This window comes from Glycine soja, chromosome 2, assembly GCF_004193775.1.
Source record: "Glycine soja cultivar W05 chromosome 2, ASM419377v2, whole genome shotgun sequence".
In the NCBI taxonomy this organism is placed as follows: Eukaryota; Viridiplantae; Streptophyta; class Magnoliopsida; order Fabales; family Fabaceae; genus Glycine; species Glycine soja.
Window position 1 is genome coordinate 45549546 of NC_041003.1, and position 19223 is coordinate 45568768.

The following is a 19223-nucleotide window of genomic DNA, read 5'->3' on the forward strand; positions in this document are numbered from 1 at the left end:
CATGCAAGGGATATTTCTCTCAGTGTGGACATTATTTTGCAAATCCCAATGGTGGGAATATGAGAAAACGAGTTTCGAACCTGGTGTTCAAATTCCACAACGATCCAACGGTTAAAGAATTTAGGATCGTAGTTTTACGGGGATAAGTTTGAGTGTATGCGAGAAAAAGAGAGTACCGTGCGAGGGACATTGCTCTCACCACATACATTATTTCCAAAATACCAACGGTGGGGATGTGAGAAAATGAGTTCCGAACCTGATGTTCAAATTTTATTATTTTATAAAAAAAATTATTTTACTTCCTATCAAATGAATAAATAAAATATTTTTTTTATTTTCTTTCAAACCATTATTTTAATTAATAAAATTATTTCTCCTTATTTATTTAATTATAAAAATCTCATTATTTTTTTAAAACTCTATTTATTTTTAAATAAAATCATTTGAGGTTGAGGAATTTGAGGCCTGTGGCCATGTGAAAGAGAGAAAAAATTGTAATATTTCTGCCAAACATACATAAGGTAACCCCAAATACCACTTGTCATCTCTGATGACTTCCAAAGGACCTCTTTAATTTGAGGCTTTAAATCATCTCCAATATCTAGTTATGTAAAGACATGTTGCAAAAACCATCAGGTACTTGATTAGATTTAAGGGTTTTCCAATCTCTAGAAGCAAGATAACTGTCTCTGAAAAGGAGAAATTCCACATCTATTGTCCATAATAAAGCCACAAGCCCGACTCTTTACATTAGACTTTAAACCTCCTTGTACCAGAGTCCATAGCAGGGGAACATTTTAACTCTTTCGGGGCCCTCCCACCTCCATATATTGGTCCAATTAAAACCAGTATCTATCTGATTGGACTATTGCTTCATGCACTTTCCATGTTGCTTACTACACTTCCTTTGAATGTAAAATTACATTCCAAAATACATTTTATCTTTTCTTTCAGAATAATCATTCCAAAAGGTTAAAAAACATTCCAGAAAGAGTGCACGAAACAACAAAGGATTACAAGAAGCAATAACCATTTGTCCCCCTATTTTGTTGCTCCAATTTTATTGAAGTAATTTTATTTTTTTAAAAGGAAAAAGTATATTAATATATATAATCAGAAACTGTCTGTTCCTTGCAAGGAGTACAAGGAAACAACATAACAAAAAACAGGGCAGTAACCTAGTACACTCCCTAAAACCTCTCTAAATGAAGTATTTAATTCTCAAAGCATCCTCTCGGGTTAATACACCAAGAAGAGAGAGAGAAAAAAAAAAAAAAAAAAAAAAAACAGGTTTGACACCAAATCTATATACATCATCCAATGCCACGATATCACCTTAATATGTGTTAGCTTCTTCTTAGCCGAAAAACATTTGTTCCTAAAAATAACGGAATTTCTTGTGAGTCCGATGCGCTAACATGTCGCAGGCCACACCATATATTTCATCCGTTTAACCTTTTTCCCCACCAAACATCTCCCTATTTGCACATATAATTGTTGTATATCCCGCTGCATAACAAAAGCAATGTCCAGCCATCTAAAAATCGCTTCCCACACCCCAGAGATAACACGACACCCTCTAAACAGATGATTACAATCTTCACTGGCTTCTTTACAGAAAACCCAAGATGAGTGAAAATTGCATACCAGGACCCCTCTTTTGTAACTGGTCACTTGTTGGTAGTCTATTTTGAAGTAGTCTCCATGAGAAAATTAGCACCTTGGATGGAGCTTTACATTATCAAAATCTTCTATATATTACTGTGTTTGTTCGTTCTTCCATGGACCTTACATGAATTAACCTAATATCGATCCAATCTATGTTCAAGTCAAGAAAAGTTAGATATTCCAAATTGTTACAAGAGCTGGGGTTGAATTACTCTTAGTATGATGCTTTGTCTTTAATTAACTTGTGAATCAAGAGCATATTAGAAAAATTGTCACGGTATAAATGAAAGATTCAATTATATTATCTAAAATAATGTAAAATTTAATATGATACTCTAATTTTTATTAATATAAAAGTTTTTAAAATGAATATTCTTTATCAGAATGAAAAATATATTTGAGCTTTTTTATTTTTTATTTTTCAGGACAACTTAAGAGAGAGAATAATATTTCAAGGATGAAATCGGTGGTTCTTTAAAAAAATATGGTTAGTTATTGGAGTTTTGTTTATCTGATTTTGATTTTTAATATTTTATTTTTATTTCATTTTTTATTATTTCTTACATATTTTTTATTTTTACTTTTAGTTATCTATAAACAATTGGGTATTCACATTTTGTTTACATTATGATTGCAATAAGTAGATACTTTTAGAGTCATTTGCATTTGATAAATGTGAAAACAATATTAATCTTATTTTTATAATAAGATTATGCTTCTTAATTATTTGACAAGAAATAAAGGATGTTCAATTTTATTTGTGGAATTTTGCAAGCAAATTCAACATAAAAATGAATAGTATTGTGAAAATTACCAACACAAAACATAGAAGGATGGAAAGACAACTTCAATATAATGATAGTAACAATATTTATTTTTGAACTTCATTTAAAGTCCGGTTAAAACAAATTAATTGCCACAATTGCCACCAAATCCTCCAAATTGGAGAACATATCCAAGCGTTCCTTTGTATCCATAGTAGTCAACACCATAACAATTAGGTTTGTCTATGAAACTATGTATTTGATAGTTTTCAGGTTCATAATTTTGTCTAAATGCATTCTGAAATGAGACAAACATAAAATAACAAGCACGTCTCAAGTTTCTATCAAGAAAATGTTCAGATCCCATTGGAGGATTAAGAGTACCAAGAAGAATTCTTGTTCTCCCACCCCACTTGATCCGTTGAGACCATGTTGAAACAATATTGTCGGAATATATCCAATGCCCATATGGTTGAAATATAACCACCAGTTTTTGGTCAATGGGTCCTAAAAACATATATAAACTATTGTTAATGTATGATTGGTAATTTAAAATAAATATTAATCCCATATGAGTTTGTATATAATTTTATCTTTCCTACAATGAAATTTTTTATAGCATGAACATGATCTGAGAAATAGAAATGTCATAGCCAACAATCTCTCCACTATAGGTAGATACATCGGTTAAGCGTCCACCAAGGTAATTTCCTTTTCTAGTTTGAACAAAACCTAGGCATCGAAGATTATAGCATCCTATCTTCCTGAAATTATTTGGCTGTGTCATTTTTTAGCATCACATTAAGTTTTTAGGAAATGAAACATGTAACATCCCAAAAATTAGAATAATGAGATTAATAAGATAAATAAAAAAATAGTTTTCTTGTCAATTTATAGAATGTATACATCCACCTAGCTTATAGAGAAAAGAGAGAAGGGAGATAAAAAGTAATAGAAGGAAGAAAAAAGGAAAAGAGAGAAAAAAAAAAAAGTCTTCACCCATTACCTACACCTAGAACTTCTTAGTGAGTGCATGAGTGCATCACCTATCTTGTTTTCCATTTGTAATATCCCATTTTTTTTGAAATAAATTAAAAAAAGATTTTTCATTTAAAATAAAGAGTTTTAGAAAAAAATGATGAAATTTTTGTAATTAAATAAATAAGGAGAAATAATTTTATTAAAATAATGGTTTGAAGAAAAATAAAAAGGATATTTTATTCATTAATTTGATAGAAAATAAAATAGAGTATTTATTTATAAAATAATAAAAATAAAGAAAAATAGAGTAAATAATAGGCTAAGAGTATTTAGCTATAAATAGAGACATGTTAGGTCAGTTTTTAGATTGACGATAATATCTGCGTTTTCTCTCTCTTTCAATTTCGTTTTCTCTTCTCCTACTCCCAAAACCCCTCTTTTTTTTGCATACACTCAAGCATGTCTCAATAAATTGATGATTTTGGACTCTTTAACCGTTTGATCGTCGTGAAATTTGAGCATCAGTTTTGAAACTCATTTTCGAACATTCTCAACATTGGAAATTGCGTAAAAATGTTAGATGTGACAGAAATTCCCTTTGCATCGTAACTTTCTCCTTTCCCACAAAGACCCAAAACTTGTCCCAGTAAAACTACGATCGCGGACTCATTAACCGTTTTATCGTTGTGAAATTTGGACACCAAGTTAACAATTCATTTTTGCACATCATAACCGTTGGGATTTTCAAAATAATGTTTTGGGGGGTAGAAATACTCATTGCATGCAAACAGTAGAATGAAGACTTCAATCTTTTTTCATTCCTCTAACATTTGGAAAACCTTATTAGAGCAACTAGAGAAAAAGCTTGAAGAATGTCAGGGAACCACTAGAAATGTCGCTATCACTACCGGAACACACGTGAGCCCGCTTAAAGGTAAGGGATGAGTTTATTGCAATTGAAGTTGGAATGAACATGTGTAGGAATCCTTATGGGGTCAAATTGGGGTTTATTTTGGGATATTTATTGTATTGTAATTCTTTTTGTATGATTATGTGAATTGTTTGAGGGATTTTACTCCCAGTGTTGTGAGAAACATTTTTGTATGATTTTTTGTGTTTTGGATAAGATTTAGGGTAATAAATAATTATATTGAGATCGTAAAATTGTGATTGAAATTGTGTATAAGTGATAAATTAAATATGTGATGAATTGTGGGATAACATGTTGCTTTGAAATTATAATATTGTTATTGAGATTGAGTATATGTGCAAAGTTGAACATGTGTTAATTTGTGAGATACACGTAAACATGTGATGGTAGATTGTAACATTATGAGATGTGAAAAATACTTGTTATGAGCTATGAATTATACAATAATTTGACCAGTGTTTACCTTGAGAAAAGTGTTTATGTGCGGTGTTAAAGGAAAAATGTAGATTTCCTTGTTAAGAACCGGTGTTAAATTGTAGCGCAATGTATTAAACGTGTTTGAAACACGAGTGTAAGCTCATGGGTATTGTATAATTCATGAGCAGTATTTGTGTGTAAAAAAATTGTTTTAGGGGTTGGACCTCAATTAGGAAGGTGAGACCCTAACAGATTTTTTGGAGTCTAAGCCTTGGGGGTAAAGACATTCGGTTTGAGTGCTCCTTTAAGCCTATGTTGATCCCATATAGTTGGAGTATTCTCGAAAAACAGAGTGACCCTGACTGGTCACCTTATGATTTTACTTAGTGATACTTTCTTGACATACTCATTGTGTGATGTGACTTGTTATGTACTCCTAATCCCCCCAGGGTGGCTTTTCACTGACATGGTACCACATTGCATATAGGCTTGAGTCTTAGTGTATCTGTTACATAACGCTTGTATATTTATTGATATTGATTGATTTAGTGATATTGTATTTTGATCTTTGAGTACGTGAATGATGTAAAAATAAATGAGACGTGTTGTGGTTTGATGTAATATTACACGACAAAGTGGTGGAATTACGTGAGTTATGTTTAAGTAAGTTGTATCTCATTTACATGATACATATATCTAGTTGTCTCGTTTCTCTCTATTAGTTAGGAATGTGATAACTCACTCCCCGTGTGTTATTTGTGTTTGGATTCTATGATGATATTGAATTTTGTATTCGCGGAAGCAAATGGTTAGGTGAATGACTATGGAGAACCTCATGCTAGAGGACGCGGGAACACAATGCTCTGATAGGATGTGATATTCAAGTATAAGTTTCTATATTAATTGCATGAAGTCTTGGACAACCTTGTTTGAGCCGATATGGTTTTATTATTTATTTAGACAAGTTTTATTATGATGCGAGAAAAATGAATATGAGCCTTTTATCCTTTTGAAAGAATTTTATTTAAATGTGTTTTAAGAACTTTTAATTAATTATAATTTCTTTTCCTTTTATTATTATTACATATATGTATGAGGTAGAGAGTGTCACATCATTTCCATTTAGTTTTTGTTGGTTGTTACTCCTTTTTCCCTTTGATTTTGAATTTTTGTATACAACTCATATTTGGGGAAATGTTGATTTTTTAATTACTTGCATGATTGATGAGTTAAAAGAAGGGTTTTCATGTTTAAGGAAGTAATACTTGAGCATTCATTGGTGTTTTGATAGGTGAACTAAGTGCATATATGCAAATCTTCCTTTTTCATCTTGTAGATTGTTGCTTTGAGCTAAGCGTAAGCCATCCCAGAGCCCATGGGTGGGTTATGTGTTGTGGCACTAAGTGCAAAACCTCCATATAGCATGTTTTGCATAAAATGCTAAGTGCAACACCCTTAGGTGCACCGAGCACAAGAAATCCAAAGTACATGCTTGGAACTTTTGTGTAGTGGAGTTGAACATCATCTAAGTGTGACACTACTAGAGTAATATATTTTTACTCAAGTAGTTACTTTCAATATTTGAACTTTATGTCCATTTATGACTACATAATGATAATAAATGCCTATATATGAATGAAATTCTTCTTTGGTGAAACAAGGGTAATTACCCCTTCAATCACCAAAGGATGACAAGAGATGGAAGTTAACAAGATAAACATCAATACAACTTTTATATACCTTTTTTGGCAAGGAAAGGATTTTCGTCCCCTTAGGTCCTCCAAGAGCATTAAGGGAACAATAATGACAAAAATAAGATGGACATCTCTTAAAAAAATTGAGCTCAATTCAACCGCAAGATAGAAAGAGAAAAAAATATAGACAACACATACAAAATTTTAAGATTTATGTCAAGGTGCTTTTATTTAAGCATTTTTTCAAGCAATACTTCAAATTAAGTTGATCACATAAACAAAAGTTCCATAAAATTTATGTAGTGATGACATATATGTTTAAATTGTTGAATATTAAGGCACTCATTGAGATGTTGTCTCATTAGTTTCAGTTTCATGTTCCACACTAAGCAAGTTTGGAGTGACCATGTACCAAGAGTGAATTTAGTTTGATATGATTCTTGTATCTTGTTAGGCTTACTTTTGAGGTATTTGCTTTGTATTTTTTTTAGTTAGGGACCTCTATGTTTGGGGATTCACTCTTTGCATGTATATAATGCTATTTTTGAAAAACATGTGTGCACAAGAAATGTTATTCTCACATAATGGTTGTCATATACTTATGATTTCATTATCCTTTAGAGTTTGATGAAAATTTATTGTAATATCCTCTAGGTAATGGAAAATAAGATTCAACTGGAGCAAAATTGAAAATATTTAGTATTCGTATAAACAAATTTCCCAAGTGTTTCATTTCTATAAGCTAAGCAAAGATAAAAAAAGTTAATGATATATTTCCTTACCGTCCATGATGCATAAGTATGGCTGTAATTATCACCATATAAGTGTGGATGCACCTAATACCAATGTGAGATTAATTAAGTATTGTTTTCTATATCATCAAAATGATAACAATTAAAGAACTTGCATATAAATTTTTGGAAAAAAATTATAATTAGAACAATTAAAACTCACATGCCATCCAGTTGAGATTTTGTTAGTAGCATTTATCGGCCCATTTTGAACCCATATATTTGAAGTGGAGATTTGATCCATTCTATTAACTCTTGGATTATAAATGTTATTTGTTCCACTAACTCCTTAGTAAGAACCAAATTGTGATAAAATGGATACTTTTGCAAGCTACCAAATTCAATATATTTAAATAACTAGTCAAATTGAAAAAAATATGTGATGTAATTTATAAAAATAAACTACGAACATTTGAAATTTAGTTGTACTAGAGATCTTACAAGAATACTTTGAATTTCATTAGTCATGATTTCATTATTTAATAATAATTTTTCTCAAATGAGATAATCTTTTGTTGGTCTCAAAATAGGAACACTCCCCGTCAAGCATAAGTCCTTATTATCGAGCCCTAATATCAATCTAGCTAGTGAGTTCTTTACATTTATTTTTTCAATTGAGTTTTAAAAATTGGGTTTTCTTTATAACTAAGGAAAACAATAAAAATAATTCAATTAAGAATAAATATAATAAAAAAATCTTGATCATAATTGATATAGTATTTATTATCGAGCCCTAATATGGTATTTATATAGCATTTATTATGTATAGCATTTTTATTTATCATAATTGATATAATAAATATAAACCGGAAATTCAATGATAATAAATACTATATTGATCATATAATAAATATCTATTGTAAAAGAATTTAAAATGAGAAAGTATTTAAAATAAATTACATAAATTTTCTTTGAGGTTTGGAAAAATTACAAATACCTCCTCTCCATTTTCAAAACCTACAAATATCCCCCTAATTGTTCTAAGCTTTACACAAACCTCCCCTTACTCACTTTTAACCAAAATTGTTTCCAAAATTCTCTCTTCAACCTTTCAACAACTAAACTTTTGGAAAGAAAAAAGAAGTAGATCATGGTTTAAATCCAATGTTCTCCCCCACCAATGACTACTGCATCGCTCAAAACATAACCTTTGCCCTTATTAACATCAGTTACACTAACCTTGTCTCTATCTCCTCCTATGGCAACAACAACCCAACCCCTCGCCCCTCCAACACACCTTATTTGGCAGCTACGTTTCCTCTATAACAATGTGATTTTCATAATATTTGATTAAGTGTCTTAATTAGATTGCAATAATCATTAAATTAAATTAAAGTATTTGTAATTAATCCATTAATTATAAGGTGATGATTTGTTATGTTTGTATATATGATTATGATTATTTATGTGAAAATCTAGTTTTAGGGGTGAAGAGATAGAAGCCAATTGTGTTACTTTAGTTTTTTGGAAGATTTTTTCTATGGAAGTTTTTCATAGTAGACTTTGTGATGGATTACCTGATGTTTTAAACAATATCTACTCATGTTACTAATAATATGTCCGATCCATTGAGTAACTTAGACCCAAACAAACCTTCGAGTCATGATCTAATCGATCTGGTCTGTCCGATTTTTTTAAAACACGAAACATTGATAAAACTTTTAAATTCTAATTAATTTTAATTATTTTTTATACGGTAAAAAGTAAAATACCTCACACATATTTCAAACCTTGTAAAGAGTAAAATATATGATTTTTAAATATAAAAACTAAAAGGTAAGGTTCAAAGTCTAAAAGGTAATTAATCCTTTATATATCAAAAGTAGAAGAAAGGAGATTGCGAATAAAAGAATATTTTCATTTTTGTAATAAAATAATTTGTAATGAAAAAATAATTTATAAAATATATTGAAGGTAGAAGAAAGGTGAACAGAAACTCTTTCCTGTACAAGAATAATCCTATGATTAACTAAATTAAAAAAATCACGAGAATTATTAACATAATCAAAATAATAATTTTTCTAAACTAAAAATGTCATTTCTGATTTATCTATTAATATTTTTATATCACATAATAATTTTGTTAAATATGTAACAATTCGCTTAATGTTCTTTCAACGCAAAAAAGATTACAACAAGGTCATTAAAAAATATTTTAATTTGTTATTCTATTTAAGCAACTAACACACGAGTCTAAATTTACTTTTATAAATAAATTATCATTTTTATCACATGAGGTTTTAATATAGTATAAAACGGCGAATAGTTGAAAAAAGAAAAGCGAGAACTTCACCAAAACACGCTAGAAGGAGGGCTTGAACCTCCGACCTTGTGGTTAACAGCCACACGCTCTAACCAACTGAGCTATTCCAGCTTTTGCTTCTTATGTTGCATATAATATTTAAAAACAATTTTATGAGGAAATAACCAACTTTTTGTTGTTGCTTCAATTGCTCTCTCTTTGATTATAAGTTTTTTCTTGTTTAATTATAAAATTTATCTCCCTATTTTGTTTATTTCACAAAATTAATTTTTATATTTTTTAATTAACTATTTAAATCTCCTTATATTTTAAAATATACTATTTTAGTCCCAAGAATTTATTTTAATTATTGACTGTTAAATTTTAAATGTTGACTAGACTAAAAAATTGATCAATATTTTCTTAGAAAACAAGAACTTAAAAAAATCTTGAGTAAGGACTAGAACCATGATCCATGAAAACTCTTTTACATTACACCCAAATGCTCATTTGAATATTTAGTGTAAAATATAATATTAATATAAATTTTATGCAAAAATAGTTTAAAATTTAAATTTTATTCTTTTTATTTTATTATATTTTTATAATCTTATATATTATCTTTTAAAAGATAATATATAAGATTAAATTTTATTTTTACATAAATTAGAATATATATATATTTATATAAGTTATTTTTATTTTATATATTATATTTATTTTTTAAAATAATGCTTGTGATTTAGTGACAACATTTTTTTTATCTATATTAAGATATTCATGTTATTTATTATAATATAGATAAAAATAATAATATCGATAAATCACATACATAAATATTTTTAAAAATAGAAAATATTGTAATTTTATTTAATTATGTATATTTACTATATAGTTTAATTCTTTTAAAAAATTATATAGCTGATTAAATAAAATTAAGTATAAATAAAAAAATATTATTATAATAAATAACAAGAATATTTTAATATAAGTAAAAAAATATTGTCATTAAATCACATATATAAATATTAGAAAGATAATAAAGTACTGCAATTTTATGAAATTATAATTTATACAAAAAATATACATTAAAGATGAAATTATATTATATATTTATTGTAAAAAAAAAGTTTTGAATAGTGTGATAAAAATACATAATATTATAAAAACATAATATATAAAATAAAATAAAACTTATATAAGTATGCATATTCTAATTTATGCAAAAATAAAATTTAATCTTATATATTATATTTTAATGGATAATATATAAGATTATAAAAATATAATAAATTAAAAAAAAAGTAAAGTTTGAATTTTGAACTATTTTTGCATAAAACTTATATCAATACTATATTTTGCACCAAATATCCAAATGATCATATGAAGGTAGTGGTAAAGGAATGTGTTATTTACTCCAAGGATCATAATTTTAGTCTTTTCTCAAGCATTTTTTTTTTAAGGTAAGAGGGAGAGATAAGTTGTGAGTTTGAATTTCCTATTAACACATTAATAAGTAATAACAACTAACATTTGACAATAAAAAATATATTTTATAACACATTTTATAGTTTATTAAATTTATTTTAAGCTACAAAATTATAAATAAAACAACAACAAAGGTTGGTTTGGTAAGGAATGAGCTCATGATCCAAAAGAATGTGAGATCGATTTTTATTATTCATATGAGGATTGTGAATAAACTATAAATACGTAAATGTTTTAAGTTTTAAGGTTTTCTTGATCCTAGTGAGCAAGTCTATAAGAAACAATTTTCCTAAATTTTAAGTAATAAAAAAAATTCTTAGTAAGACTCATTAAATAAGTATGACTTACAAATTTATGAATTTAAATAAATTTTAACTAATAATAAAATTTTATAATTTTAAATAAAATTCAAAAAATAATAAAAAGTATATTAAAAAAGTATGTTACATATTTTCAAAAAAAATAACTACTGACCAAAATTATTTGAGGAATAGTAAATATAACTTCAAATTTAGTATGTGTAAACTTAGAGTATTGGAAAAAATATAAGTCTCACGTCAGTTAAAAATAAAATCAAATTATAATATATAAATGAGGAATAATTTTTATTCCTTGAGTTAGTTTTTAAGGCTGAGTTAAGTCTAAATTCATATTTAAAATTTCTAAAATGATATAGGAATATATTCAAGATTAATCCAAAAGAGATGTGAATCATGTTTGTTTGATTCGAGGCTCAGGCTAGTTAATAAACTAACAAGACACTCATTTAAGCATAACGTTAACAAACCAATATATACAACTTTATCAATAGTGACACAGTTACACTACCTCACAAATTTTTATCTCAAACTCCTTGTTTGCATTTATTTAGGATTAGGAAAATTCTAGAAACATTCTCACTTGCAAAACAAGAACAAGAAAAAATGAGATAAATAACGTAATAAAACTTATGAGGGCATTCTTTTAACAAAAAATAGATAATAGTAATCGATAGTAATGACAAAGAATTAAATTATTTTCATAAAAAAAATAAATTTATAATAAAAATGATCAACAAAAAATTTTAAGATATAAAGTTGTTTTAGTACATAACTTTATAAAAAACAATTTTATATCACAATTTTAATTTAAATATCAAATGAAACAAACATTAAAAATTAAATCACAACGTTTTTAATATTTACTATACATTTTTTTATCCTTTTTAATAGTATTATATTGAATTTTAAAATATGTAAAACATTCCATTGAATTTAATAATTTAAAATTAATGTTATAAAGACTTCTCAACGACTTTAAATTGACTTGCTAGTAGTGATGTCAATGTTTCGGCATTTCCTACGCAATTACCATTGTTTTTTTAAAGTCTTTTTCCAATTCTATAATGATAAACGAATTTTGTAGAAGACTATTTTGAAAGTTTAATAAATTAATAAACAAAAATTTGATATTCATAAGATAATTATCTAATTTTACGTGGTGTTTATAACGTACGGCTTCAACATTGGACGACAGCAAATTACATAAAATAATAATAAGATATTGATTTTGTACTTTTATTATTGTTATCAACGTTATGTAAAATCTATTTATGTAAAATTTGTTTAAGAAATGAAATTTTTATAATTTTGATGAACTTGTCTTGAAGGAAAAATAAGAGTGCATTTAAAAATCGATTAATATGTGAAATAAAATCGAAAAGTTAAATATATTATCAAAAGAATTTATTTTGATAGAAATTAATGTTTTCTGCTACTCTATTTGAAACAAGTGGATTTGGAAAACGTCAAAAAACAATATCATTTTTGAAATTTAAAATATAAGTGAAAACAATCATGAAAGAAGTCATGTGAAGTTGTCAAATAATAGAATTTGACTATTAATGTTCCAACTTTGTAAATAGTCCTCTAATTACTCATTTTTAGTTAATTGAATCATTATCATTTAATTTTTTTTAATATCGATAATATCGTACATTGAAATTAATTACTAATTTAAAAGAGTACCTTATATGTATCCATTCTCATTTGAATGAATTCATATTTTTTTTATTTTACTGTAACTTTCTAAATCCTTCAACTTTTCTCATCTCCATTTCTTCTAAATATATTTTTTCTTAATCTCTAATGATTATCAAAACTAACTTTTAAATCGAAAATCCTATTATAAAATTTATTTTGGAACCATGTTACAAATCATTATATAATATAATTATAATTATTTATGGATATTTTTATCAAAATTATTATCAAAATATATATATATATATATATATATATATATATATATATATATTAAGTATCAGACAATTCTCTAATAAGTTAAAAACTATAAAATTAATTGTTTGGTTTAAAAAAACTTATAATAAAAAATAAATTATATATTTCATCTTAAAATATTTATTTGTTAATAAAATAATTTAGTAAAAATTATTCAATTATAATAATACGAATAGATATAATTTTCACCATTAATAATATGGCTATAAGTACAACATATATATTATTCTATAAGTATATAGTTTTTAATATGTTAACATAGTTTGAGTAAATTACAAACACTTTTCAATTTCGTCTAATAAAATTCAAATGACACCCGTACATTTTTTTCTACGATAATTTCTGTTAATTAAACGTATTAGGCTGACACTTCTTCATGTTAGTCAATTTGGACTTTTCTCAGTTTCTATAACACCAACGACCTCCTCATAATTACACAAAAAGAGTACTTATTAGGTGTGGACTAAAACCCCCTGAGGGGATAAATACAAACCTACAATCCCCGGAAAATGAAAGATATTACTAATTGTTATTAAACTTCCTATTTTGACGCGCAAACCCAACCCACCCAATTCAAGTCAATTCAAAGTCAACCACGCGTTGAGCTCAGCAGCAACCATCACCATTCACCACCACTCCCTTCAGACCATAACGTGACGCAATGAACTGTTCATAATGACCAAAACAAACCATTCACGCGTTTTCCGTTTATTAATTATTCATCGGAATTCCAAGTTGCAGATAACGCGCACAGTGACAACACAACACCAACCAACCAACCAATCGTTTATAACATTTCATCCACGTCATTCATCACACACAACTACTACTCGTTACGAAAACACTACACGCTACGACTTTTCCTCTTTCTGTTTTCTGATACTACGTTGAGAAACAAAAATATCTTACAGTATATTAATTTCGAATTTGCAAATCGTGCAAAACATCTGTCAGAAAATTAAAACAAAACAAAAAATATCGCAGTGCATGAAATTGAGAATCAGTAATCATATTCATGAGTTTTAGTGACAAAGGAATTAAGAAAAAACAAGCAAGAATTATCATCATATGTATAACTACAGAACTGAGTCCTACAAATTCTACTAACCCTACTTCTTCGTTCTTCAATCTTCAATTCCTAACCTAACACCTAAAGCCACATGTCACGCTAGAGAATGTACAGAAAAGATGTTAATAACTACTTTATGTGCAGGTCTTAGTTCTTTCTAACCTAACATGAAGATGCGTAAACGTACGTACGTACCTTTTAAAAATGAACTTATTATTGATTATTGATTCAAACCTAATTAAGAGCGAGTCATCATCTTCTTGAATTCCTCGAAGTTAACGTTGCCGTCGCCGTCAGCGTCGACGTTGCTGATCATTCTCCGGCAATCGCTGAGGGAGCACTTCTCGCCTAGATTCCGGAGCACGTCGTGCAACTCCTTCGCGGAGATGAGGCCGTTCTTGTCGACGTCGTAGAGATCGAACGCGTCGCGGAGCTCCTTCGAGTCGTCCTTTCCGGCACCGCCATTGCAGTGAAAATCCGCGAACTCCTTGAGGTCGATGAAACCGTCGCCGTTCTGGTCGAGCTCCTCCATCATGCGTTTCAACTCCTCGTCCGTCGTTTTGGATCCGAGGGCCGCGAGCATGTCCTTCAGCTCCGTCACCGAGATTTTTCCGTCGCCGTTCTTGTCGAACTTGTTGAAGATCTGCCGCACCTCGACGTCCATGATCAAAAAGAGAATGAGAAACGAAGATGAAAAATCTCAGGGTCTCGAGTGCGTTAGGGTTTTTTTTTTTCTTTTTTCGTTCTCACGCAAATTGGAACGTCGTTAATTATGGTGTTAGTTGTTGTATTTATAGTGCGCCGTTTCTTTCACGCGGTTTCTTACTTAACGCGTTAATTGGGGCCGTGGTGGGTTGGTCAACGGCAATTGAGTGTAGTGACGACAAGGGAACCATGATGTGACCGTTGGCCAATAGTGTTTCGATGGATGCGTATCAGTACACGTGATGGTCCTGATGGAATGCACGAGAAGATCGTTTGTGTGGGAAGAGTGAAAAAAAAAAAAAACAAGAATTTTGGTACTCCATGTCCATGGTATATTGGTATTTAAAAGGTTATCTTTGGTAATTAAATTTAGAAAAAGGGTAATTTGTTTCTATATTAAAAGTATTAACAAAGGAAATAAAACAAATAATATTTATTACAAAATTAAAATGATTACTAATTGAGTTTTTTTTGTTGTTGTAAATTTACTTAAGAGGAGACAAATTCTTCCAAGGATAACTCTAAGGAGAAGTTTGATAGGAAAGAAGTTTTTACTTTCTTGAAATTATAGGTTTCAAAACTCAAGGGTGTAATGAATTAGAATTTCAAAAGATTTTAAAAGTTTTTTTTATAAAAAATTATTGTGATATTCAATTATAATTTTTAAATGGCATAAATAAATTTTGTAGTATTTAATTAAAATTTTTAAGATTTTTTATTGAGGACAAAAAAAAATTTTGATGGTATTCAATTATAATTTTTTTATAACTTATGAAAATTCTTTTAGTATTAAAAAATATACAAATTTTGATTAATTATTTTTTAAGAAGAATTTTGATGGATTTTATCAAACTTTTATAATATAAAAACATCTACCAAATAATCTCACACAAATCCTTGAAATTTTACTAAAATCTTTTTTTTTTTCTATTGATTACTAGACTTTCTTTTTCTTTCATCACACATATTTTCTTCTCTTTTTAATATTCTTCAAGATGCATGTTTCATATATGTTTCTCTTATATTTTTTTGGAATAACAAAATGTCAAATATATTTTTCCTCTTTGCACTTTTTTGTTTATTTTTTAAATTAATTTTTGTCTTATATACTCCGGCTAATCATATTTTTCTTATACTCACTATGTTCATCACTTGTTCGATACAATATTTTCATGTTTGTCACTCTTAATTTCATCATTCACATAACTCAATAAGGCTCCTACAAATTTTCTACCCTCACCACTCTCTTCTACCCCATTTAAACATGTCATTAGATTTATCATGAAATAATTGTAGTGATAAAAAAATTAAAAAATGAACGTGTAATTTTAAATTTATTTTTCAATCCAAAAGTGAGAATTAGAAAATGCTATTGCAAAAAGAGTTAGTATAGGAGGACATAAGACTAAATTCAATTTAATTATTAAAAGATTAAAAATTATATTGATTTTACTTTTTTAATCCAAATTTGATCATTTCTTCTTATTTTTTCACTAACTCTTATAGTTTTAAATGTGTTTTTAAAAATTCACATAATTCTTTCAAATTTTATAAATCTATAAAGTCATTTCAAATCCTTTAAATTCTTATAATATAAATCCATTAAAATTCAAAATATCATAAAAGTTTTATAAAAAATTTGATAAATCATAATATTTCTACGTAATCTTTATAATCCACTAGGCTTTTTTATGCTAAAATGATTTTTTAAAATTTCAATCCAATACACCTCCTAATTTTCATGTTTGATATGCACTTTTCTCCTACTAAATACTCCTTAAGGGAGTTACTCCCTATCACCATCTTTATTTCCTTAAAATTTAATAATTGACCATTAAATTTTAAGAAAATGAATAATGAGTATAAAAAAGATTTTTGTTGATATGTCCTTTTTAACTAAAAATGATTTTTCTAATTTTGTATACGCACAAATTTTTATTACGAAGATAAAGATAAAAAATACTACCTAAAAAATAAAATATTTATTATCATGAAAACATGAAAGTTATTATATATATATATATATTTGAAAATTGATTTATAATATTTAATTTTAATTTATTAAATTATTCAATTGATATTAAAAATATAAAAAAATATATAATAGATACAAGTTAAAATTGTAAAGTCAACTCTTTTAAAGTGAGAAGATTGAAATAATGAAAAAATAGATAGTTTTGCACGTTTATATGTAAAGATTTTAACAGAATAGTACAGTAGTTTTATCATTTAAACATTATCATTATCCTATTTTTATTTAGCACGCACCAAAAATATTAAATAAGATTAATATTTACATTGCTTTTTTTTATCTTTTATGATATTCTTATATCTTATCATATCATACACTTCAAGCTAATCCTTTGTATTTTCTTGGGACATATCCCATGTTATTTTTAAAGTTGATCGTAAAGGTTTAACTAATAGATTGTTTGGGCCCCATAATGATTCCTCGGAGGTAGGGGCTATTATATTGCTGATTTTGTTAGCTTTTCCAAACTTTTCTTGTAAAGTTTGTTAAGAGAATGACCAATATGGTTGCTCATTCCTTAGTTAGAACTGCCATCTCTTGTGTCAGCCTATAGACACTACAACATTTCTACTTGTATTTTCCCCTCTTTTTTGATGAATGAAATGAGCTAACTTTGTTTCTCTAAAAAAAATAGCAAATCCTTTGTATCATTCCTCGTGAATTCACATGAATAAGTTTCAGCCATTTAAAAATATTTAAGATACTAAACTCGATATCATTAAAAGTGAATCCATAAAAAAAATATCATTACAAGTGAATGAACATTAAAAAAACGTGTGTAAAGTAAATTCTTCTTATATTATTGAAATATTTGTTTTAAAATCTATTAAATTATTCTCCTCCAATTTAAGCACTTATTGTCTCCGTTCGTCCGTGAAACGTAATAATTATATTATGATCCGCATAAAAAAAATATATTCAAATGTATATTGTGGACTTGTCGTAATTACAAAATGGACTACACATTCATTCTTCAATAAAAGAAAATATATATTTTTAAAATAAAGGGAAAAAATATTAGTTAGACAGGTATAATTTATTCTTTTTTTTTTTTACAATTCTAAAAGATTGTGCTATTGAAGAAGAACAAATGTAATTAAGTATAAGTGACTTGGGAGTGAGGAAGTCAATGCAAGGTCAAGTTATATGATCCGATACTCGTCCCTGTTCCACGCGTTGCTATTGGTTGAGTATTTTTTTTTATTCAAATAAATTATTAATTATTAATTTCATTCTTGAAAGTGTTACACGCTACTAATTTAGTTTCTAATAATAAAATGATATTTTTTAAAAAGTACAATTTTTAATTCATTTTAGTCCAAAATTTTAAAATTTATGTGACTTAGGTGATAATGTTAACATATTTTTGAAAACTAAAATGAGAATAAATAATAAAGTTTAGGAGACTAAAGTAACAACATTGAAAATTTCAAGGATATTTTTATCAGTTTATTTCTTTTATAAACTAAATTGTTCATACTTTTAGAAACGAAATTAGTTATCTAGTTATTTTTCTTTCATTTAATAAAATTATAATATACGATAAATTTATTAATTTTATAAGAATTACTTTGAAAATTATACTAATGAAAATTTAAAATTAAGAAAAATATTACCAATTCACTCTATAATATAACACATATTTTATTATTAATTAAAACTTATTGATAATTAAAAATTTATAATTAATCATTCAATATAAAGTGAGAGTAAAAAAAATTATCATTTTTTTTATAAACTTTAACTTTTAGTAAATAATATATTTAATAGAATATTATTTTATTTGTAAGAATTAAACTCAAATATTAAAAAGTTTACAATTATTTACGTATACTGTACAACTAATTGAACTACACCAAAATATTTGCTATAATTTCTCTTCTACTAACTAATTGACAATATAAAAATTTTAGGTCACAATGTACAATTTTTTTTCGAAAAGCGTGTGACTTGCTTGCTACCGGGTATATGGGAAGCATGTGGGAAAATAAAGGCATGTTGCAGTTTCGTTTTTATTTTTTATTATTTTTCTATGATCAGGTTATCAGTAACAAGCAGCTCTCGCCAACGATAATAATTAATTTTGTTGGAAATCATAAGTATATCGAATAAGCTAGTATTCTGTTAAGCCAAAAGGATATTTAATACATTCAAGTCAGAAT

General features: G+C 27.3%; 1 protein-coding gene and 1 non-coding gene across 2 annotated transcripts; both read right to left on the bottom strand.

The window, feature by feature from the left end:
- Positions 1 to 9546: 9546 nt before the first annotated feature.
- On the bottom strand, positions 9547 to 9620 carry TRNAN-GUU. The gene has a single exon. It is a non-coding gene; the product is annotated as a tRNA-Asn (tRNA).
- Positions 9621 to 14221: 4601 nt separating this feature from the next.
- Positions 14222 to 15101, bottom strand: LOC114398247 (probable calcium-binding protein CML18). The gene has a single exon (XM_028360430.1). It carries the CDS (start codon positions 14986 to 14988, stop codon positions 14563 to 14565), a length of 426 nt encoding a protein of 141 aa, XP_028216231.1. The 5' UTR covers positions 14989 to 15101; the 3' UTR covers positions 14222 to 14562.
- Between the last annotated feature and the right edge of the window lie 4122 nt (positions 15102 to 19223).